The sequence below is a fragment of the Puntigrus tetrazona genome, chromosome 4 (assembly GCF_018831695.1).
Source record: "Puntigrus tetrazona isolate hp1 chromosome 4, ASM1883169v1, whole genome shotgun sequence".
Classification (NCBI taxonomy): Eukaryota; Metazoa; Chordata; class Actinopteri; order Cypriniformes; family Cyprinidae; genus Puntigrus; species Puntigrus tetrazona.
The window spans coordinates 10440584-10463667 of NC_056702.1; the positions used below are offsets into that span (position 1 = coordinate 10440584).

The 23084-nt window shown below is 37.9% G+C and overlaps 3 protein-coding genes across 3 annotated transcripts; 1 reads left to right on the top strand and 2 right to left on the bottom strand.

The window, feature by feature from the left end:
* Positions 1-6061: 6061 nt before the first annotated feature.
* LOC122342631 (siaz-interacting nuclear protein) lies at positions 6062-7781 on the bottom strand. Its single transcript, XM_043236589.1, has 5 exons — positions 7649-7781; positions 7047-7172; positions 6705-6774; positions 6461-6584; positions 6062-6228 (listed from the first exon to the last, which is right to left on the bottom strand). The coding sequence occupies exons 1-5, from the start codon at positions 7695-7697 to the stop codon at positions 6142-6144; spliced, it is 456 nt and encodes a 151-aa protein (XP_043092524.1). The 5' UTR covers positions 7698-7781; the 3' UTR covers positions 6062-6141.
* Positions 7696-23034, top strand: ccdc146 (coiled-coil domain containing 146). Its single transcript, XM_043236983.1, has 18 exons — positions 7696-7707; positions 7989-8129; positions 13189-13481; positions 14402-14459; positions 14831-15007; positions 15098-15171; positions 15258-15485; positions 15587-15773; positions 16500-16592; positions 17247-17417; positions 17778-17866; positions 18005-18169; positions 18270-18494; positions 18586-18814; positions 20487-20606; positions 21098-21235; positions 21552-21800; positions 22079-23034. The coding sequence occupies exons 1-18, from the start codon at positions 7696-7698 to the stop codon at positions 22277-22279; spliced, it is 2850 nt and encodes a 949-aa protein (XP_043092918.1). The 3' UTR covers positions 22280-23034.
* On the bottom strand, positions 8256-11224 carry fgl2a (fibrinogen-like 2a). Its single transcript, XM_043236585.1, has 2 exons — positions 10500-11224; positions 8256-9735 (listed from the first exon to the last, which is right to left on the bottom strand). Exons 1-2 carry the CDS (start codon positions 11143-11145, stop codon positions 9023-9025), a joined length of 1359 nt encoding a protein of 452 aa, XP_043092520.1. The 5' UTR covers positions 11146-11224; the 3' UTR covers positions 8256-9022.
* Positions 23035-23084: the final 50 nt, after the last annotated feature.

The following is a 23084-nucleotide window of genomic DNA, read 5'->3' on the forward strand; positions in this document are numbered from 1 at the left end:
GGCTCACATCTGGCAGGGCCTCCCCTTCCCCATCAATTTGTCTAGTTTCTGGGGTACAGATGAGGGGGCATGGAATATGAAGCACTTCTCTAATAACAGCCCAACATCCCTAGCGCACACTTTTAAGTTCCAACAAATGACTGAAAGTGGAGAGAGACACCCCGTGAAGACATATGGGGCCTCATTTATAAAATATTTCGTCCAGAACCCTTCTAAAATTGAATCTTACAATAATTTCTCAGATTTGCGTATATGCGATTCATAGAATGAACGTATGAACAGAAAGCGGGCGTACACGTCTCTTTTTAGATGTAAAATGTATTAATAGCAAATGATCTTGAACCTGCGCTTACACAAACGGTTTCAGCTCTCTGCTTGTAAACGACTCCTAGTTTTTATCGTTAACACATAAAATATCCCCAATCATCATAATTTAGAGCAGCGAGCTTCAAGAACAGTTTACATTTTCAAAAACCTGCAATAATCCGACAATAAAAAGTGCGTACGTCTGCTCAGATCCTGATGCGATGCAATACACTTTTCCCACGTCAAAGGTGGTTTTTATAAATATTAATGCGGGCGTGGATTTACTGCAAGTATGCTGGAGAATACAAAGGTAGTCTTCATCTCTGGTGTCATATCTTAGTTGAAACTCTGTTTTGTTGATAGACTTAACATGCTGATTTTGTTCACGCTCCATTTTCTTTATTGCTTCCTGATAGGATACATACTTGTTGTGTGATGTATGTATTCAGGGGAAGAGACTCACAAACATCTGTAGAGCAGCTTTATGGTGATGGAGCATGTCTGTGTGTATGTTTTAGCCAGTGAGTCTGTTATAGCTGTGATGTGGTGCCAGTGTTGTAGTTTCCCCAACTGTATTAAAATATAATTAAATGACTCAGCCATAGCACAGACAAAAGGACCACAATAAACTTTATAGGCTTTAACTGATACACTGTTACTGGACAAGGTTTGTACATTGATTAATGTGGGAACACTGCATGACTCAGGCTATTTGCTTTGGTAATTTCTTAACTTGGAGCACCTGCCATTTCCAATGCTCAGCGGCACCCAAGTACAAATCTCAAAAAAAATTCTGGGAAACCTAGAAGGCTGGGATTGAAAGATATCAAAGATAGATAAAAGGGAGAGAGGGTGGGATGTGATTAGAGGGTTATTCCTTTGTCGGCATGTTCATGGGAAGATTCAGCTGGATAAGTAAAACTGAAACGTCTGAGTTTTGCTATTTAATGTAATAGCGTGACTGTACATGTGGACAGAAATACTGATTACTGAATACGCAACTCAACAAACTTCTTTATAGCTCTTTATTACAGTTCTGTATTTAAAAGCAGAGTTTTAAAGTATAATGTGCATTAAAGACACTGTAGTGAGAAACGTGTCCACATATTTTTTGCATATTCTTTCCTTGCCCTCGCCACAGTTCTGCAAAGCTTTAAACCACACTTTTCTCCATAGCAAATCTATAAAGTCGGTTTAATGGTTTCTTTTGCCCTATCTTTTGAAAGCTCTGTGGTTTTTCCATTTAAAAGCGAGATATTGGCACAAATATGTTGACTAAATTAAACCGTGCACAATTGTAACATGGCTGTGAACAGCTCTTAAAAACTAACCCTTGCTACTTGACAAAAACTTGTAGAATTTTATAAACTCAATGCACTTTTAATTGAAACGTTGTTTCTTTTTTTACATACAAAATGTATTAATCTAGAAAACCAATGACTATAATTTATTAAATGTACATGGAATGTGAATCCAAACTCCTAAGGAGTCTCTTTTTCAGGTCTCTTTTTTTAAAATCTGTTACTTTATCAGGTTGTATGTTATGATTAAGAACCTCTCTGGTTTTATTTGACCTATGTTATTTGCCCTTAAATAGATGACCCATTGCTGTATAATGTAATGTTCTGTATTACAGCAGCTGCCTGTCTGTCTAGCTTTCTATCAATGTTTTCCCGAGTTGAACTTGATAGTAAACAGTTCCCCAGCCCAGTAATCTCTGCAAGTAATTATTTTACTCAAAATATAGACGATTTACAACTGCAAGATTTATAAACATAACATTCGTATTCCAAGATTAATGAACGATTCCAGAATTTGTATTCAGTAAAAACTTGGGGAGAGAAGGCAACAAGTGATACAAGTTTATTTGAAAAATGAGAGGCATTTGTGAGATCAAAACCAATTAGATCCATATATCCCTTGAAAGCCCAGCTGCTAAAACCTTATCAAAACCTGTCAAACAAAACAGTTGCATAACCCACACTGTGAACCCTACCAGAGCGTAATGACGTCAGCTTCTCAAGTCCACATATGTGCATGTTTAAAAGATTTTTACATTACATTTAGTCATTTAGCAGACACTTTTATCCAAAGCGACGTACAACTGAGGTAGGCAATAGAAGCAATTTAAAAGATGCATTAAAAGCATTAAAAAATGTATACATAAGTCTAAAACAATCCTGCCAGTGTAGAAAATAACAATAACCCACTGTATATATCCCAACAATGGTTACAAAAACAGCAATGTAAAAAAGGCTCAGTCAAAATACGCCAAAAGAGCAAAGAAGGGCAGTGTCCTTGCTTGGGCTCCAAACAGTTATCATAGTCAAACCAGAGATAAACGGCCTTGTTGTCCTTATATCCATCTCCTCCCACTGTGACTTCCTCCTTTGCTCCCCCTTTTTCTCATATTAGTGCCAATTCCTGCAAGACAGCTTCTCATCCGAACCTTGTGTATTTTTTTCCTGTGAGTCCCTCTCTGGCCTGTTTTCCAATGTAGTGCTTCTGGAGTTGCAACATCTCATCATTAATAGCAGTGTATCGCTGTTTATTTAGAGATTTCGGCAAATACAAGTGCACTTATTGCAGAGTGTCAAACATGCAAAAACTTTTTTTTTTTTTCTTGGAAGAAAGGGTCATGGTTTATCCTTGCTTGTCCTGTTCTGGGAGGTATCAAATTTGTCCATTTGACAATTGAATTCCAAAGCTTTGTTTTCCTGTTCTTCAACACGACTCTCACACCTTTACTTGTGTACTTGTTTAATGTATTGACTACTATTGCTGCTGTCACTGCAGTAACTGTATTGCATAGTGCTTCGAATTTTTGTTTTGCAGACAATAGTGTTTTCAGGTCAGTAAAGCTCAGTCGAACAATGATGTCCAAGAATATACCAAAAAAAATGATCTGTGTGGCAGTTTCTTCACTTTGGCCATGTAGCACTGATTGTATCTGAGACAAAGCGTGGGAATAATGTGAAACACGGCAGCACGGTTTGGCTTGTTCCCAATGTTTTCTTGTGTTCTGTGTCTGCAGGTGGCTCTAGAGGAGACAGGAGGAGGAGATGAGCCAGGAGCCTTCATAAAAAAATTCAAGAGGGCTGACTAACATGTGTTTGAGTGTGTGTATCATGTTGCGGAAAGATGCAACTTTTACATTAATTGCTATGACAGACAAATGTCTATCTCAGATGTCTGTTTGGCAGAACTAATCCATCATCTCTAAAGAAAAAAAGAAAAAAATCTGAACTTATGATTTATACAGCATTGCAGATGTTAATCTCATAAAACTGCATCCCCTGGAGCCTCCTCTGCACCTCCATGCAAGGATTGGCTTTTCCTTTTTGATAGGGCTTGTGCACCTACAGGATTTCAGCCAGCCAACCAGATGGTGCACCCTCTGCCTTTTCTGCGAATGACTGTTTCTGCTATCCTGGGGTAAGACTCCATTCTCTGAACCTCTTCCCACAGCCCCTCTCCCACAGATGTCTGACCTTTGGGTCTGTTGCAGATTGTGAGTGGACGAAAAGGCTTGCGCAAACATCTGCACAAATGATTTTACCTGACAAAGCATGCTGACCGTCTCCAAATCTCAGCACAGTTACCCAACAGGCTGGCTGGTTGACCTGGAAAAGACATCAGGAGACCTACATCGCAGTCTTTCTGAACCTGCCTGGTCAACATTGATTAATGACTCATTTTTTTACTAGGAGTGGGTTTTATTTTCAGTCTTAATTGGGCTTTAAAAATAGCATCTCGAGGTTGTGCCCTTATTTGGGGCAAAAACAGGCAGGTTTAATATGGCTGTGTTGGTTAACTCTGTCCTTTTCTGTCCTTCGGTTAGGCTTTAGACATAATTTTGCCAAACAAAGTGGCTTTCCCCTACAGTCTGACACCAGAAACCCTAAACAAAAGACCATTCAGGATTCTGCCCTTATACTTGATGGAAGATAAAACATTGTAGACTTTTTGTTTTTGCAGTACTTTTTCCTTCCGGCTGTTTTCCTACAAGGTTTTACAAAAGTTGTTGAGTTACATATTAGCCGACATTGTCTCTACACTTCTCCTGTGTTTACAGGGTGTCAGCTTTCACATTGGACAGAATGTCCCTCTGGGCTCCATGTCTCTCCTAAGTTATAATTTTGGTTTAAGGATAATCATAGAGTATTCTTCAATTTGCACAAAACGTTCATGAAAATCTTTCCATTCAGTTCCTCACCAGAACTGCTCAAAACCTTAAAAGCAGTATCGTGCATTTCAAGAAATTACTCGTGGTATTAAAATTTAAAGGCTTAAGAGATTCACATGCATAATTGGAAGACAAAATCTTACGGCAGTGATGTGGAATATCTGAATATTCAGATGGGTGGCATTTGTAAACGTTTGTAGAGTTGTACTTGTAAGCGAACTAAATTATAACCCAGAGCTGCCACCACATCTGAGATGGCTCCAGGAGCAATATGTTTGTCTCTGAATTCTCTATAGATTTTACAGATGTCCGTTTGATGCAGTATTCTCATATTATTAAGCTAGAAGGAAGGAAAAATCCAACAGGAAGTGACCGCTTTAGATGACTGTGGTTGGGATGGGAACTTTTGCTCTGTTGGATAGAAGCACTGTGGTTTAAGGCCTTTCTTTCTTGTATATCTATGTCAATTTTAGGTTGCTGCTTTTTTTTTTTCCCCCTCCAAAGGGTTCCGGTCTATGGTCTCTGGCAGACAGACACTGCTAATTACTTCCATCTTCCGCCACAGAAGCAATGTCCAGCGTGAAGCAAATACCCTATACATCCACCCACTCGCACAAAGATTTTCTCCCTCTAGAGAGAGTTCGTTCGTCACATTCTATGAATCTAAATTCACATCCAACCTTTTGTTTCTAGTCTCCCTAGTGGCTTCTTGCAGACAGAGAGAGCTTATGCGCTCATGTCGGTCCACAAATTCCCAAAGCATTTCATACATGCGATATATTAGCCGTGGAGCATGAGAAATACAAGCAAAGTCTAGAGTTAAATTAATCTTGACAGATCTACCTGCAGCACGACATCACTAAGAAGCTCTTTTGACAGCCTTGCGATTACATAATGTCTTAGGTTTGTGAGAATGGCCTCTTCTGAAGTATAGCAGTGAACAAAAGGCTTCGCGGCACAAAAACGGAGATCAATTGCCCCCTTCTGGATGGATTCAGCAAGAACCAGAAAGTTATCTAGGGATTATATGGATATTACAATCAGTCTTACAAGCTGGAATATGTAACTTTTGGAGTATGAAGGTAAAACCTTGTCTGTAGATGGTGTGCGGATTACGGTTATGCTGTACCGTCTGTAACGAGCTTATTCGTGTCAGGCTACGGACCTTATTCTTTAACGGTCAGCTGACCAATAAGATTCCTTAAATGAGCAATACAGGCCAAGTCCAGGCACTTTTAGGCTGATGATAAACCGGAAACTTGTAATGTTATCAGCAGACAACCAAGTGAAACAGGGCCACTAATAACGCAAGTCACTTGGTTGTCCTGTGTATCATCAGCCTTACAAGGTTACAAGGTTAAAAAAAAAAAAAAAAAAAAAAAAAAAAGGGGATATTACATTTTTATACATTAGTTGAAAAGACAGACAATGAAGTGCAGTGCATTAGGAAAAAACTGTAGCCTTAAACGAGAGATTTTGGGGAAATAAACAATTTGTTATTTCATAGATCTGGGAGATCATTGTGGAAATGCCATTTCATTTGACTTACAAATTTGAAAGCACAGCCTGTGTCAGTAAAAAAATATTTTATTTTTTTTTAATTAAAACATTTAAAAAGAGACGAGACAAATCTTAAATATTTTAGAAAATTATTTTGACTGATGTGAATGGGTCTGTCCACAGAGTTGAATAAGTGGTTTGTATCTTCTTATTGGATGTGCTCTAAATGTTGATCGCTGAAAAAAAAAAAAAAAACACACATGAGCCTATAAATCAACAAAACACCTTAAAGCTAAAGTAGCAACTCATATTTAAGAGAAATCTTAGTGTCAATCCTTCAATTTTTGCTCTAAATGGTATCACTTTCATTGCCACTTAGGAAAACTTTTAGTGGCAAGAAAACGTTTTGTGAATACGGGCCCTTATTTGCAGCATCTTTAAAGTGACTTCGGAGGACAGCATTCTCACCCATTGCCGTTCTTGCATCCGGCGCATCTCTTGCAGTCTCCTCTCGTGCTCAACTCTCCGTGCAGCATCACGCTCGTCAAAAGAGAAAGGCTGGAAAGTGGTCACCGTCGATGAATATTCTGGACTACAAACAGCGTATAAAAAGGAGGGGGATAGAGAGGAAACACTTCAATATTTCAGAAAACACAGAGTTTCAGTTTTTGGAAATGCATAACATTATGCACACGCTCAACTTCACCTTTACCTGTAGTCATATATGGTGTATCTTCTGTTATTTGTATGAACAGGTGGAGAAGCTCGGTCATCTGCCAAGACTGGGTAAAGCCACACAAATGCATCGGTTACAAATAATGCACTTGTGTACTTGCACTCTTGAGGCCAGGATGCTCAAAACTGACATGAACACTACATTACTACCCAAAGATACCGTACCACATACTATATTAAAACTAATTTAAGTGCTTTGCTCTGTGGACTAGGGTATTCTAGATCATGCTCAAAACTGCTTAAGAGTTCTCTCTGCGTAATAAACCAGGCTACTTTTTCCCCACACGGTATGGGAAGCAATATCTCATTAGATCCTTACCAGTTTCCCAGCTGTCCTGTTTTTGCAGAGGAGAGACGACAGCCAACGCGTACTGGCGGTTAGGCGAGAACGTCAACGGCTGTTTGCGTTTAAACACGCTTACGTAGCTCTTATCCGTTTCTTTACCTGCGACCAAAGAGATTAGAGAAACTGTTAAGCGATTAAGAAAAATACGAATTTAACCCCTGCAAAGCGCTCAGCGCGGGTCTGCGGCTGCGCGCGCGCTCGAGCCGCTCTGACGGAGTTGCTATAGAAACCGTGTCGCGCGCAGGAAAACAGCGACTGAAACGACAGAGATTGAAAGGCTTCACGCCAAAAGAGAGAGAAAGAACAAACGTTACGGTAAGTTATGGATACAGAGTTATAAAGCAGCTTGACACGCACTAATACTGAACTGTTTCGAATGTAAAACGATTATATTAAATACTTGTATTATAATTAAGGTGATATGGGTCAGAAGAGACAATCTTGACAGCTTGGAAGTGAGCACTCGGCCAAGATTTGTGTCAAAAACGCCTCCCAAAAGTATTAAAACGCTATATTTTATCAGTATTTTGCAGTCATACTGTGTTTTTATAATGGTTCAGTTATCAACGGTCTACCTGGATAACTCTGCGCGGCGTCCGTTTGTACGTCGTTGTGTTGAGCCATGATTACTATCGTTTGTTGTGGTGACTGGGAAAATAAACTGCTTTTTAGTCAAAGCGATCCCACCATTAAATACGTGCTGCACCCAATAAATGAGGTTAATTGTCTACAGCTGCCACAAACCTGCTGTAAATCGTAGTTTCCGATTTCGGGGTCAAGATTATGTCAAGCAGCGGGAAGGAGTCCATGCGCCGATTTAGCAGATTAAAATGTCTTTTTTTTATGACTTTATATGACTTTTCTTTTTCCACGTGTCTTTAAAAGTAAATGTATTATTGCAGCTCATGAGTCAAGCGCGGAGGGCGGAGCTCTGAGGAGGAGGAAGGCTCCAGCGAGAGGGCCACGCCCATTTCCGCACTAGCTCCAGACGCTGATTCACATCATGAACAACCTGCTGTCATATTATCAAATCCAGCACTGCAGTACCTGGAACAGGTAGAAGTTTTTTTTTCTTGTTCATCTATCTCCTAATTTCCTTTAAATTGGCAAAACTGGAAAAATACCACGATGCTAATATGATAAATGGCTATTTTTTGAGCCCAACCAACCCAAAACCAACTCTCAACTTTTAGATGGAGTTTTATTTGTTTTATAAAATTATCAATGTACCTTTAAAACCACAATTTGAGGCGTTTGGTGCAATTTCTCTAATACTCCAATACACAAACAGTTTTTGAAAACATTGGCTAATAATGATTAGAAAAAACAAAACACAATAATTTCAGACTGGTAAGAAAAAAAACTGCCTAGTCACACAGCAATAAAATAATAATAATAAAAAAAGTGTTTTGCTTTTCAAAATAAATACTGTACATTTCTTCCTTGAATGTCACAGATAAAGTATAGTTTCGTATGGGCCTTAAGAAACCATGTTTGTATTTCTGTGTTTAAACATTAGAGTAAAAAAATCATCGGTAAAAAGTATATATTTAAATTTTCATTAAAAAAAAGTCAACCAGCAAATTAATGATGGTATAAATCAATTGTTTTAAAATAAGCAATTTTAAAAAAGCTTTTCAGTGTGTCCCGCTTAATACATGAACAGGGAAAAACATCAGGAGGCTGTAAAGAGGATGGTGTAGTAAAACAGTTAAACACAAGATGGCAGTAGCACATACAGGAAAACATGAGAACATTACAAGATCTGGTACATTGATGGATAGCATTTTTATGTGCCTTGAAAATACAAATTTATACATTTAAAAAAAAAATTCTGTTATGTTACCATTTGAAGATTTGTAATGAATCACAAGATATATCTTTATAAGTTCTTGCGGAAAAGTGCGATACTGCCCAAAAGGTAATTGTTCGTTTATGCTTCATTTGCCTTAGGGTGCATAATTCTTTGGCCTTATCATCATTTTGACATTTTTAAATGTTTGTCTGTAGTTTGTCGGATAGTACTCAGAAGTCAGGTTGTGCCACGTGCCCCAGTAGATCCCATCCCTCTTCCCTTTGTACTTTGATTTGTAGTATTTGCCATTGAGGTTTGCAGACATACAAGCATCAAACCACCAGCCCGATCCGTAGTACGCTCCACAGTTCCCTGAGGGGTACCTGTCATTGTCCTTGTCAGGTGTAGTGAAGAACTTCTGATCATGGTTGAAGTGTTTGCTAAACTGCAGAGCGTTTCCGGCAGTCCCCGAGTACCCGCTCAAAGACAGCCGATAATAGAGGAACTCATTGGATACGTAGAACTGTTCGTACTTCGCATACCCACGTGTGCCCTCGAAATCTTCGAGCTCAATGCGCAGGATCATGTCCTTGGTTTTGGTGAGCAGGTGGATTTTGTCATTGCCAAGCCAGAACTCGCCTTTAGGGTCACCAAAGCCCTTCTTGTAGTCAGCCCATGTGCGGTTGAAGCTCACGCTGCCATTGATGCGCCGCTGAAAGACGGTCCAGCCACCACCGTATTCCTCCATGTCACAGTACACCGCAAAGCTGCCGTTTCTGGGATCGGGGGTCACCTGATACACCCCATTTTTCCTCTGCCCCAGTGTGCTGATGTCAGAGCAGTCTCTGGGAGTGATGTTTGTGAGGTCTGTAAAGAGAGAGACTTTTAAGCATGCTATATAATTCACATGCATCAGGAACTGAAAGAAATCTTTCACCCACAAATAAAAATGTCACTTCCTCAACCTCACGTTGCTTCAAACCTATATGAGTTTGTTTCTTCTGGTGAACACAATGGAATATAATTTAGAGAATGTGGGTAACCAAACAGTTTCTGGTTCCTAGTGTTTTCCCCATACTATAGAAGTCAATGGCCACCAATACCTATCTGGTTACCAGCATTCTTTAAAATATACTATTTTGTGTTCGGCAGAAGAAAGAAGGTCATACAGGTTTGAATGTGAGGATAAAGAAATGATAGCAGAACTATAATATTTGGGTGAACTATCCCTTTAAGGTCATGAAAATTTAAGTGTACAAAACATGTATTTGTTATTATATTTGTCTTGTGATTAAAATTGTGTAGACGACCCCAAAGCTATAATGTGTTTAGTACATTTACTTCATCACCATGTGATTTCATCCCTGCAGCAGGTTTTAATTTTTGAAATGCAAGCGTTCATATAATTCGTTTTCATTCCTCATCTGATTTTGTGAATCTAAGTCAGAAGATTTCAATGAGGATTAGCAAAGCTATCCCAGAAGCTCCCGACAATTAACTAGCCTAATAATAAACTGACGAAACGTCAGTGCAATTGCCCCTATTATATATTTACGCAAACAATATTTCCATACAGTATTCATGAAAATGGACTCGCATCAAGCCTTTTTATTTAACTTAATTGAACTTACGCTGAAGTTGTTGTTGTTGACCTGGACAATTTGTGCAAGTGCTGCTGATTTTGTTGACAATCCCGGTAATGTTCTCAACTTTTCTGTCCACTATATCCTCCACATTTTGCAGATTGAGGAGGTTAAGTTCCTCCAGACGGCCCTGAAGGGAGTTAATTTGTGCGCGTGCATTCTTCAGGCTCACAGACATGCGATTCATCTTCACCTGCATGTTCTGTACAATGTCATTATCACTGTTGTTCCCATTCCGGTAGACTCTGGTGCTGGTATCCCCTCGATTCTGCTCTGCGCTGTTTGTTGGAGGGTCTCCGCTGTCCTTCTGCAAGTTAAGGTCCACTTGCTGTGAGCTGCACTCCAGACAGGAGCTTTTCAACCTGTTTACTGTCTCCTTCAAGCTTTGCAGTTCCTTCATGGTCTTCTCCAGTAGTCTGAATTGTTTGGGGAGCTGGATAGTGAGTGGTGGCAGCGTGATCTGGTAAGGGCACTCTTCCTCATCTTCACATTGCCCAGCTGGCTTCAATCTCACCTGGGAGCAGCTGGAGCCTCCTGACCCCCTGTCCAGAACCCCGGAGGGGCCACTACCAGAAGCCTCGACCTCCTGCTGGACGGCTATCAGCAGAGAACAGCACACGTACACTAGTTTCATGTTCTCAAATACAGTGATCCAAACTGAGAGAGAGAACTGACGAGATCTGCCTCAAAGTGCAACAGCATTGCCATTAATATCAGAAGAGAGAGAGAGCGAGAGAGAAAGAAAGTGGGTGGGGCCGCTGTGCATTGCATAATTGCACAGTCGACATCAACACAGAGAGATTTTGGTGGAATAAGACCACTCACCCTTTCCCTTGAAACACAGCACTATTACTCAGTACTCAGGAATGAAGTTTGTCTTTATTTATTAATTTTTTGTACCTTGAGTTTAATCTAGAGTATATGAAAGAATGAGCAAGATAAGCAAGTCTGTGTTGTGAATACACTAGTTGAAGGTTTCTGTTCAAACAAAATTAGATTTGTAAATGTGAAAGTTCCTTAAAAAAATTACAATCTCTAAGAACATTCTGTCCTAATATATTCATTTAGATGTTGTTCCAAACCTGTTTGAGTTTTCTTTCTTCTGCAGTACACAAAACAAGAATGTTTCTACTGTTTTTTTTTTAATCAAAATTTCTAAATATTCTTTATATAATAAAAATAAAACCGAATCTGATTTTTTGTGTGAACCTGAAGATAAAAATAATTTTTTTAATCCTTGTATTCCTATAAATGCAGTGGTGTTCTGCAAAACATTATCTGTCATCATTAATTTATTTATATTGTCATGTGTTTGCAGTACACATTGCTAATATGTTTGTATTGGCATAGGATCATTTGTTGTCAAAAAGCAAGTTTTTACTGTAGTATTGGCTGTAATAGGAACAAGCTTGGTTTGTGACTTTGGTTTCGTAAATTGTAGTATTTTTTTAATCTTTAGCAGATGTGTCGAGACGTCTGCCAGAAATAGCTTCACAGTTTTGTTTTGTTTAGTTTTTTTTCGCCCCATTGAATTGCTGCTGCAATTTTCTGCAGAAGTCTGTTATCATCAATATACTCCATTTTATACTCCTTTTTCTTTCTAATAGATCAGCACAGAGAATTGTTATCCCAAACTGCCTATTGTAAGTTGTGCTCCAGTGTCTTACTTCAAAGCTTGTCCTCCAAATGTTTGCCTTATGATTTAGCAGTTTTAAGTCTCCTGCCTTGGCTCACTGCAGGAAGTCTCAAAATAAAAGTAATATAAAATAGGAAGCGATAACACGCAAGCTGCCTCTCTCCAGCAAAAACAGCTTCTAGTGAATTAAATGCGACATTATTACAGATCATATTTACTGTTCTTTATATAAAGTATACCTTAGATTTTTTTTTCTTGTATTATGTATTATATATATATATATATATATATATATATATATATATATATATATATATATATATATATATATATATATATATATATATATAAAAATCTACCAATGCAAAAATCTACCAATGCAAGACAAGATTATTTTTCTTATTCCACTGGCAAATCTTTTTGCTTGTTTGAAAAAGTGGATTTTATTTCAATTAGACAACATAATATCTTGAGTCATTTTACTGGTAAACTTACTGTTAAACTTAAAGTTAATTCCAGAATTTGTAGATAAGTATTTATACTATAAAACAAGTCAAAAATACTAAGGAAGAAAAAACATTTTTGCAGTGCGGTAAAAACCTCACAGAACCTGCTTTTCATTTTCGTATTTTCTGTATATTAAGCTTACATCAAAGCAGTTAATATTAATGTGAAAGATCTTCAACATTATATGCATGCCAGCCCTGCACAGCAAGCATAAAATCTTCAATTGGGTACAAGCTCTCAAACCATGTGTTTGTTTGTCTCCACTAAAGAAGAAAGCCACACATGTTCAGATTTACTGTTGATAATCAGAGGTGCTTAAATAGAAAACAGACAAACAACACTCAAAGCCTGGATCCATCCTTTCCATTCTGGAGTTCAAATGCAAGTGGCAAATGTGTGTATTTTCCTAAGACGCTCCTAAAATGAGTGTCAGTAAATCCCCATCAACCTGTTTGGTTTTTGAAATGCATTTAAGGTAATGTTTTTTTAGCTGTTGGTTCGTTGATCGTGATTTTTTTTTATCTTTGTCCTCAGCTGTTCTCCATGGGAAAGATCAGTGGGGAGACAATGGCTCGTCTTCGGGCCAGTTTCAACCTCTTACATGAAACTCTAAGACATTCTCAGGAAAAAGAGATGCATCTGCTGCAGGAGGCAAAGGCCTTACGCACCACTCTGGATCTCCAGAAGCAGGAGCTGGAGAAGGCCGAGCTGTTTCCTGAGGGACCGGACACAGAGGTCAGCAGACTGAAACAAACTCTTCTGCAGTACTACAACCAGCTGCAGGAGGATGAAGAAAGAGAATATCAGATACAGTTCCAATTTGAGTGGTAAGATGCTATACCAAGATGGATTGCTATACTAGGCTCCATTTTAGAAATATATGCAGAAAGAGGTGTTTGAAATCATTTAGTGAAAACTTACTGTGACTTGATCTGCATCGCTCTGAAAACTTGCCTCCTTCTGTCCGAAATTAAAAAAGAACACTGTATGCTGAGTCATCGCTCACACTTCTTCCAGACAGTGGTTGCTATTATTATTCAAAAAATCTTCAAATCATCTGCCATTCTGGAGATGATTCCGTGATGGTGTTTACATCATGCATGTAATATTTGGGTGTGGTAAACTTTAGATTGATCAAAACCTCACTGCTTCCATTAAATGCTACCACAATCAATCAGTCCACCAATCAATAAAACATTTCTAATTGACAAAAAGTGTTAACAGTGAATTTACTGATTGCATTAACATGTTAACATTCATTTTATGAATCAAGACCTTCTAAGTTTGAACTTCTAAAACGTCTGAGAAACACTTTACTAAGTATTTTATGTATGTAAGTTGGTTACACAGGAATTCTTACTGCAGGCATATTACAGCCAGATGTAGTTTCAACACATGTGGCTATTACAGCATGTCCTGAGTGGATCCTTCATCCTTAGCCAAAACGACATGGATTCACTTTGCACAGCGTGCTTTTGCTCACTGTAATCTCCTTTTTTTGTTGGGGCAGTTGGGTTCATGATAACAGCAGTACTTGCATTCAGCTGGAATATTTGTACACATGAAAATGTTCAATAAGCCACATTTATAACCTTTGTGGATAAAAATTCTTTTTTGCTTTTCAGAGTTTCTTGGGCGTATTTGAGTTCCTTTTTTATGAATTGCTTAGTATCTTGATTCTGTTCACATCCTGATTTCTGTAAAATGGATAACATTTGTTTCACAGAATTTTGTTTCTCCTTTTTAGTCTAAAAGAGGAGAAGCTTAATCTTGAGAAAGAGTACCAGGAACAACCTAAACCGGCTGTAAGTATTGCTGGGACTGTGATGATTTACTGGGTATTCCAGACAAAACATGTTGTTTCACTAGGGAGACGCTTCAAAACACACACAACACTGAAATAACACATCAAATCCTTCTATTTCATCTAAAATTCAAAAAGATGCAAGACGTTACACAGAAACTTATTATATATATATATAAAATGTATGAAGAGTTCAGATGCAAAAGCCTCTAAGTGTCATCTGAAATTTCAGTAAAACTAGTGAACCTGCTCATAGGAGCCTGATTATATCAGAAATCTTGTATCAGTTCCTTTAGTTTGTTTCAAAATCTTGTTTAAATACAAATGTTTGGCTCTCACTGTTAATATTTATGTTGTCCTGTATGTCCTCAGGAGCTAGAAAATAGGTATATTGCCATGAAGAACAGTTGTGAGGAGGTGAGGAAAGATGTGGTTCAGTTTAGACAGGAAGTGAAGACTTTAACTGAGAGCATGGAGACTCAACACGAAGACATAAAGAAAGAGCAACATGAGCTGGAGAAATTAAAAGATCTTGTTGAAAGCAATGAGGTAAGCAAGACCTGTTAATCACTTGGCTAGAGTATTTGTCCTATGAACTTTGGGATGTGGATTTCACATTTTAGCAATGTCTTTCACCAGGCTGAACTGGCCCAGGTGCTTCTTGTACCTGTTCAACTAGGAAAGGAAATCGATAGGGTTGCCCGCAAGAAATCGTATGTGGCCTGTTCCAGCAGAATTACACAAAAAACTAGAAATGTTTGACTGATTAATCTGCAATGTATCGGTTTTCGTGTCATAGGGAGCTGGAGAAGCAGGTTGCAATAATAGAGCAACATCGTATGGAGCACATGAAGCATCAGCAGAGGATGGAGGCAAAGTGTGAGGAGGTGAAGGGGGCCAAAAGAGAGGTGATACGAGAAATAGAAGGCCAGAAGTCTCAGCTGGTGGCTGCAGAAAACAAACAGGACAGATTTCTCAAAGAACTGCAGATGGCCAAAGAAAAAGAGGCTATGTTCATGGATCAAAGGTTGAAGGAACACAATTTTTTGCAAATAATTGTATAGTTGTGTTATAAGTCAAATGACAAATTTTGTGTAAATCTACTGTATTGATTGTTTTGGACTATAGAGGTCTGCTGGACATTAACATGGAGCAGAATGTTACTGAGTGCAAGTCTTTGCGTGATAAACTGGCTCGAGATACACGGCTGAAAGACAAGCTTATGCGAGCCTTGAAGAGGAATGAACTGCAGCTGAAACAGGCCAGAGACTCTCTTGCTAACACTCAACAGCAGCATGAGAGAATGCAGGCTCAGGTGACTCGAAACACATCTCATTTACAGTTACTACATCTAGACCCTCACTTTTAGATGCAATATTTCCCCAGTACAGTCCTAATAAAAACACTTTAATTATATCAATAATTAAACTGTAAGAGATTTCCAGGATTTAGCAACATTTAATGAGAAATGACTGCAGATGCAAAAATTTTGGGACATCCTATATTTCAGAATTGCTGTAAAATCATTTCTTTCTCACGTCATGTATGGAAATGCTGATCAAGGTTATTTTATAATAACAGGAACTACTAGTTCCTTTGGATTTTAGATTTTGTTATGTAAGAGAAATGACGTGGTAGCACTTGTGCGCAAACATCCAGTTACGACATAATTTCCGCCATCAAGGAAAAATAGAAAGACATTTAAATTGTAGATAATAGATAATATATTTTATGCTGACATGAAGTGTATATTAGCTGTCATGACATACATTTGGGAAGTTGATGCCCCATGGTTTGACATGCTTTATGTAAACTACTTTAAACAGCAATATTATAGTTGTATAGTTAGTATGTATGAAGCTTTATGAGCTTAATTTAACTTAGAGCCTACAAAGAATATTTTATCACACTGTAAATCTAGTAGGTACAAAGGTGATCTCTAAATAAATTTTACACCAAAAAAAGGACTCAAGATACACTTCCTATTTTAAATTATAGCTACATTTAATTTGCCTGTTTTATATGTTTTTTTTTTGTGCAGAGAGAGACAGTCCCAGAGGGTCACTGCTTATTGCAGAGAAGAAGAGATCTGGAAAAAGAAGTGGAAAACCTAAAACGTAGTTGGATTAGCAAGGTACATAATGACAAATGGCTTTCAGTTTATATAGTGTTTAAAATGTGTGGCAAAATGCATTTAAAAATTAGTTTGTGTCAAAGTCCCTTTAAGGCAAGTCATTTTTGAAGTGCAGCTCATATCTCTTTGAATGGGGAAACATCAAATTCTACAAAACAGTTCACCACGCTTAAACTTAAATTTCATATTTGAAATCACCAATTAAATCTGACAACAATCTCATAAAGGGTGTTTAGTTTGCTCGAATAGGGTTAAAAAAATAGGGCTGACTGAAATGACTTTTTCGATGTGTGTGCAGGAATTTATCCAGTAAATGTGTTTCCATTGTAGTAAAAGTTATATAGTAAAAGTTTATCCTATTCAAATGTGTGTGTGAGTATATTATGCACATTTTTAAAATGTATGCGCATCTTGGCATTAAAAATAGTCCAAAATGTGCATAAAAATAGACGGATAGAAACATAGCTAATGACACACTATCAGATTTTCATTCGCTCTTATATTCAGAAGGTGGGGCTTCATTCGACAGGCTAGCCATACTAAAAAATGCATTTTCCCCTATTCAAAACTATAGGAGTGACACGTCTTGGATATTCTTTTGTCTTTAGTTTTTGTCTATTTGTATGTTTTGTGTGTATATGTGTGCGAGAATAGCAGTCTGGGGCAGATCTGAAGGTTCAGCTGATTCAAGAGTACGTGGAGCAGGAACAAGCTTTGCTTAGAGAGTCCTATCGCCGTAGAGATGAACTTCATCACCTTCATCATCTCATACTTATCAAAGCAGATGAAAGAGAGCAGAAGAGCCGTGAGCTGCTCAAAGCACAGGTTACTTACTACTCCAAAACAGTTATATCAGCATCACCACATTAAAAGCAAACCAACTTATTAATCATTCTAAGTAGAACTTAAAATCCTTGTAGTATTTACTCATCCTCATACCATTTTTAAACTAAATTTAAAAATATACAGTGAGAAGGGCCCAAAATTTTTAAAAAGTACCAAAATTGCTATATTCCATAGTCCATGTGTGTTTTTTAAGACACTATTGATTTCAGATTTGCCTATTTCTCATGTGGCTTTGAAACATATTTTGAAAAATATGAGGGTGAAAATATCATGACAGAATTGTAATTTTTGGGTGAGAAATTCTGTTATGCTTGCTTACTGATATAAATACTGTTGCAGCTAAAATATAAACGAGCCAAACAAGATCTGCAGGGGAAAGGACTGGTCATTCAAGAACACTTGAAACAGAGTCAAGAGACCCAGTCAAGGTATTTGCTGGTGATTCAGCCTCTACAGACAGACTGAAATAGAGCTAAAACCTTTTACCTAATATAGAAAGAATCAAGTTTGTTAGCCTGTAGTCTATTCAGTAAATGTGTACGTGTTTGCCTTCTTACACTGACCAGGCTGGGTGTGTTTGCTAAACTGTATGAAGTCACAAAGGGCGAGCGGAACAAATACCTGAGCCTGATCCACATCTCAAACCAGAACCTGGCAGAGGTGCAAGAGAAGCTGGCCAAACTGGAAGAAAATCTTAAGACACTGCAATTGATTGCTATCAACAAAGACAAGTACGGTAGCTCTCACGTTATATGTTATACCGATTTTATTTTATTTTTTTACACCTTTTTACACATTACAATCTGTCAACGCACCATGGTTTCACTCTAGGTTACTGCAGAAGTCCCGTCTACAACATTCTCACAGCTACAAGCTCAGAGACCGTATGAAGAACGAGCTCTCACGGGTGTTACAGCTTCTGCAAGAAATGCACCAGAACCGAGAGGAGCAGAAATTTAACCTTGGCAAGCTCACAGACACGATCAACACGCTGGAGCAAAAAAAGTTGCATATGCGCAAGAGCTACGAAGCTGCTATGCACGAGCGCAACCATCGGTGAGAGAACGTTATGAGATCTGTCAGGTGAATTTATGCAGTCCAGGGATTCATTTACGCCATAACTTTGTATCTGTGTTTGTGCTGTCAGGGTCGTGCAGCTTGTAAAAAAAGAGCAGGAATTGTGTATTTTCTATGAGAAGCTAAATATACTGGTGAAAATGATTGAAGACAGCAACCTGAAAATACACAACCTGGAGGATGATATCAGCAACCTGAAAATTGAACAAAAGGAGCAAGAACGACAGAATAACATTATCAGGAAACAATTGACCAGCAAACGGGCACTGGAGGAAGAAAGCCTCTTATTACTGATACAGGTACTTGCATCTCAGTTCTGAAACCACTGCGCTAAAAGTGAGTGACTACTCAGAGCATCTTCCAATTTTAGGTGAAGCATCCAAAGAGATGATCTATCAAAGATACATAAAAAAAAAAAAAAAAAAAAAAAGCAAGCTCCAACACTATAATGCAGTGGAATGTAAGTAAAGGTTAGATAGTATATACTATTCCAAAATTTTATTGGCCTTTACGGTGGCACACATACTCACAGATGTGCTCTTTTGACCATTTATAGCTCCTTCAGAGAGATAAAACTGAAATACACCATCTTAGCAAGAATCTGCTTGATAGTTTTATCCCCTCTGTGTTTAATCAACATAGTCTTTTCGTATAAACACCTACTGCATCGGAGCAGATAAAATACACACTTCAATATTAGATCATGTTACTAGTTCTCATCCTTGCAGTAGGTGCTTGTAAAGTCGAGTGAAAACATATCATGTCCCCAGACAGTCTGAGCAATGCCAAACTTTAGTTCAGTTTGAAATAATATATGTACATGTTCATGAAAACCCAAAACTTGAACATCTACTGTACAAAATTTAAGTTGCAAAAAATTTCTAACTTAGATAACTAACTTTATTTGTCTTGCTTCAAGTCAAAATATCTAAAAATTCTTAAATCAAGAAGGGTTTTCTAGACAAGCAAAAATTTGTCTTGTTTACAGAATTTTTTTTTTGCTTGAAACTAGCAATATATTCTGCCAATGAGCACAGTAATCCTTTTCTATTTGAAAAAATATTATTTTGCTTACCCCACTGGAAGATTATTTCTTTATTCAAGAATTTCTAGATATTTTGGCTGGAAACAAGAGAAAAAAAATAGAAAAAGAAAAGCATTTTGTTGCAGTTTTGTAAGAAGTAAAAGGTAAGAAATATTTGTGTGTGTAGGCACAAAGATGTGATGACCTCTCAGTTCTTACTGTGCATCACAAGGCGTCTTGTACCAGCACACTCTGAATAAACTGAGAGATTTAACCTACTCTTTATGGAATGTCAGGATGACCGCCAAACAGAAAGGATTAAGACTCCCAAACATTGTCTTCACCGGCCCACCTTCTATTATTGTAATTCATTATTGCTTAAGAAGGCTTTTATTCATCAGCTAGCGTAGAACTAAAAGATGACCTTTATCTCCACCCCTAGGCCTGTGTATTGTGGACTCCAGCTGGTATTGCACGTGTCACTCTTCCTGGTTGCAATCATGCATAACACTAATAAATTTCAGGTCTCTCCCAGATCAAGTCCACATGACTTTAATCTGCCAGGGTCTAAGAGACACGTTTAGAACATAATCGACAGTGTATGCACATTTATAACCCAGTGAGGCTGGCTTTATTATGTTTTCAACCAATTTTCAACCATTTGGCCTTTAATTGAGCGCAACAAAACAAGTACCCCACCTCATGTTGACACCAGATGATTTCTCTTGTTGTGACATAATGCCCTTTAGTTGTCTTTGACTGAATAGCGCGAATGACACATACGCCGACAGCCTGACGCCGTTTAACCAAATGACTCACTGAAGGATATAAACACACACGCAGTACACACAGTCTACGTATCTGTGTAATAAAAGCAAACAGGCTTAAATTGAGTCCACTGTTTTAATTGTGTCCTGATGGTGTGGCTGTTTATTTCTGTGCCATAGCTGTCTGAGACGAAAGACAGACTGACTGAGCTAGAAAAGGCTGGTTTGAACCATACTAGAGCCAGAAAATTGAGTGGAGAAGATCCGTCTCCTGAGGAGCTCATCAAAAAGATTGAACAGGTATAGTTGCAGTCCACATGAAGGGAAATATTTGGTGGTTGATGCTTGCTTTGGCAGGGACTGTACTGTTTCACTAAGCACAATCATTTAAAACATGATAAATAATTTTAAAATATATATTATTTTTAAGAATTCTTTATATTGTAGACCTAGCTTGTTATATTGTACAAAATATATAATTGTTTTATTGCATAAAATATAACATAGCTGACTTAGTTATAACTATAATTATTAAGGGTAATAATTTTCTCAATGAAATCTAAAAATAGTTTTTGCATTATTTATATATTATTATTACTTTTATATATTATTATTATTATTATTATTATTATTATTATTAGTAGTAGTAGTAGTAGTAGTAATTATTTTTATTCTAGACATTGTTGTAGATATTTACACAGCAGATCTATTATATATATCTGTTTAATAGATGGAAAAATATGGGATCATAAAGATTAAAAAAACAACTATGTATGTGTGTGTGTGTTTAGCTAGAGGTGCATTTGACAGATAAGGAGGCTCAGCTCTTGGAGATGGAGCTTGTGGATGAGCAGGTTACACGGCTTTCGCAGCGCATCCAAATCAAAGCCGAGAATGGTAAAGAAGACACGCTGCATCTGGCTAAGAAAGTAAGTTTACAGACAAATTTCCTCCAACACACTGCATAACAACATGGTTTGGTTTTGCTTCAGGACCGAGAATTTACATTAAAGCACCAGTGGTAAACCACAATACAAAATAGCCTTCTTGATGCTTTGACACCCTGTAGACCTCGTGGTCTCCAAAAAACATCAGATGCCCACATTAATGCACCATAGCAAGCTGTCTTTAACATATCCTTCAGCTTAACTAAACCTCAAACTAATGTGCTGTCTTACTATAAACACATAAGGTCATCTAGCCATGAGTTTCAGGAAATAAATGTTGAATATTTTTGTGCTTTAGGTGAATGAGCTGCAGGCTCAGATTAGGGAGCGCACTCGTAAATTGATGGCGGTGGTAGCAGAGCTGTCCATGAGGCAGGCAGAGTGTATGACCCTACAGCAGGAGATGAAAGACAAGGAACTACAGTTGGACTTGTGTCAGAGGCGTGTGGAGCAAGGCCTGCCTCCCTCAGACAACATAGAGAATGAGTGGCTGCGTTGCCTTCGAGATCAGCACAGACGCCAGGCAGATGCAGAGAAAAAAGCAAGGGTAACCTTCCAAATGCACTCAAATCCTACAGTAAACATCATTAAATATGAAATTAAGCCACGTTTTCATGAGATTTGTCCTTATAGAGAACTTCTCAGTTGTGATTGATGTACTTAAATTCTTTCTACTGTTATAAAGACTTTCATGTTGGATCAGGTCTGCGTTAAGGCTCCATTTTTGTATTGTACTTTAATTTCAATATTTGGGTAAATATTTCAAGCATCTATTAACTTCACGTTTGTGTGATACTGAAGTATTTCTATGTTTACGTTTGTTAGCTGGCTGAGGAAGACGAGTGGAACCAGCTACCAAGCGGTGTTTACACCACGGCTGAGCTGCGACCCAATGCTTACATCCCCACCGATGATCCTTTGCCAGTGCCCAAACACTACGGAGCCCTGGCCCCATTTAAACCCACCGAACCCGGTGCCAACATTCGCCACATCCGCAAACCAAAATATAAACCTATTGAGATCTAGAGTGAGTCTGCAAACTCATGATGCTTACAGACACAAAAATAATCCAGATGTGCTCCCATTCCTGAGGAATCTGGTCCATTTCCTTAGAACTAGTGATGCTAACATAAGACTTGTTTATCATATGGGTCTAATTTAAATGCTTAGAAGCCCAGTGAAGCTCTTTCTGGTGGCATGCTGGGAATTTAGAGCGATTCTTTAGAAATTTGCCAGAACTGAGGGGTGGGAGAGGGGCTAGGGATGATGCCATATGCCCTCTGGAGCCACGCACAGCTTACAGATAAGTGAATTACTTAAAAACTTTCACAATTCAGGCATTTACATATACTGTACATACATGTGCACAGGCCTCATTTAAAAATATAAGGGAACGTGGATTTAGACACTATTTAAATGTAAAATAGCAATCAAAATAAACAATCAAAAATTAAATAAAAAATTTAAAATACTAATGCTCATGCTATTTTTTTTTAATGTGTAATAACCATTTTATAATTACATTTGCAAAAATATCTGGAGGCAAGTAAAATGTTTTGCTTAATTGCATGGCCAATCTTTAGCCAAATCATTTGGAAAGTTTTATATTTTGGCTTATCACCAACCCCCTAAAACAACAACAACAACAACACACACACACACACCTAATCTTGGCCCAGCTTTAGCTTAATAATCAACTTCATTAATAGTGTGGTTTTTATACACATAGTAGCTCAAAGTACTTTACAGAAAAGTAACCAATAACTGTCTAAACACAGCTGCAAAGTGAATAGCATGCCTTACAGGCTAAACAGTATAATTGCAAACATAC

What these genes read in the sequence shown, in the direction of transcription:
- ccdc146 (XM_043236983.1), top strand. An exon ending in AGGGTTGCCCGCAAGAAATC is followed by an intron (nt 15,172 to 15,257) that starts GTATGTGGCCTG and finishes TTCGTGTCATAG; the next exon opens with GGAGCTGGAGAAGCAGGTTG. An exon ending in TCATCAAAAAGATTGAACAG is followed by an intron (nt 20,607 to 21,097) that starts GTATAGTTGCAG and finishes GTGTGTGTTTAG; the next exon opens with CTAGAGGTGCATTTGACAGA.
- LOC122342631 (XM_043236589.1), bottom strand. Translation starts at nt 7,697, where the DNA reads ATGGCTCAACACAACGACGTACAAACGGACGCCGCGCAGAGTTATCCA. An exon ending in CGCCGCGCAGAGTTATCCAG is followed by an intron (nt 7,173 to 7,648) that starts GTAGACCGTTGA and finishes CTTTGGTCGCAG; the next exon opens with GTAAAGAAACGGATAAGAGC. An exon ending in TACACCATATATGACTACAG is followed by an intron (nt 6,585 to 6,704) that starts GTAAAGGTGAAG and finishes CGCTGTTTGTAG; the next exon opens with TCCAGAATATTCATCGACGG.
- fgl2a (XM_043236585.1), bottom strand. Translation starts at nt 11,145, where the DNA reads ATGAAACTAGTGTACGTGTGCTGTTCTCTGCTGATAGCCGTCCAGCAG. An exon ending in TCAACAACAACAACTTCAGC is followed by an intron (nt 9,736 to 10,499) that starts GTAAGTTCAATT and finishes CTCTCTTTACAG; the next exon opens with ACCTCACAAACATCACTCCC.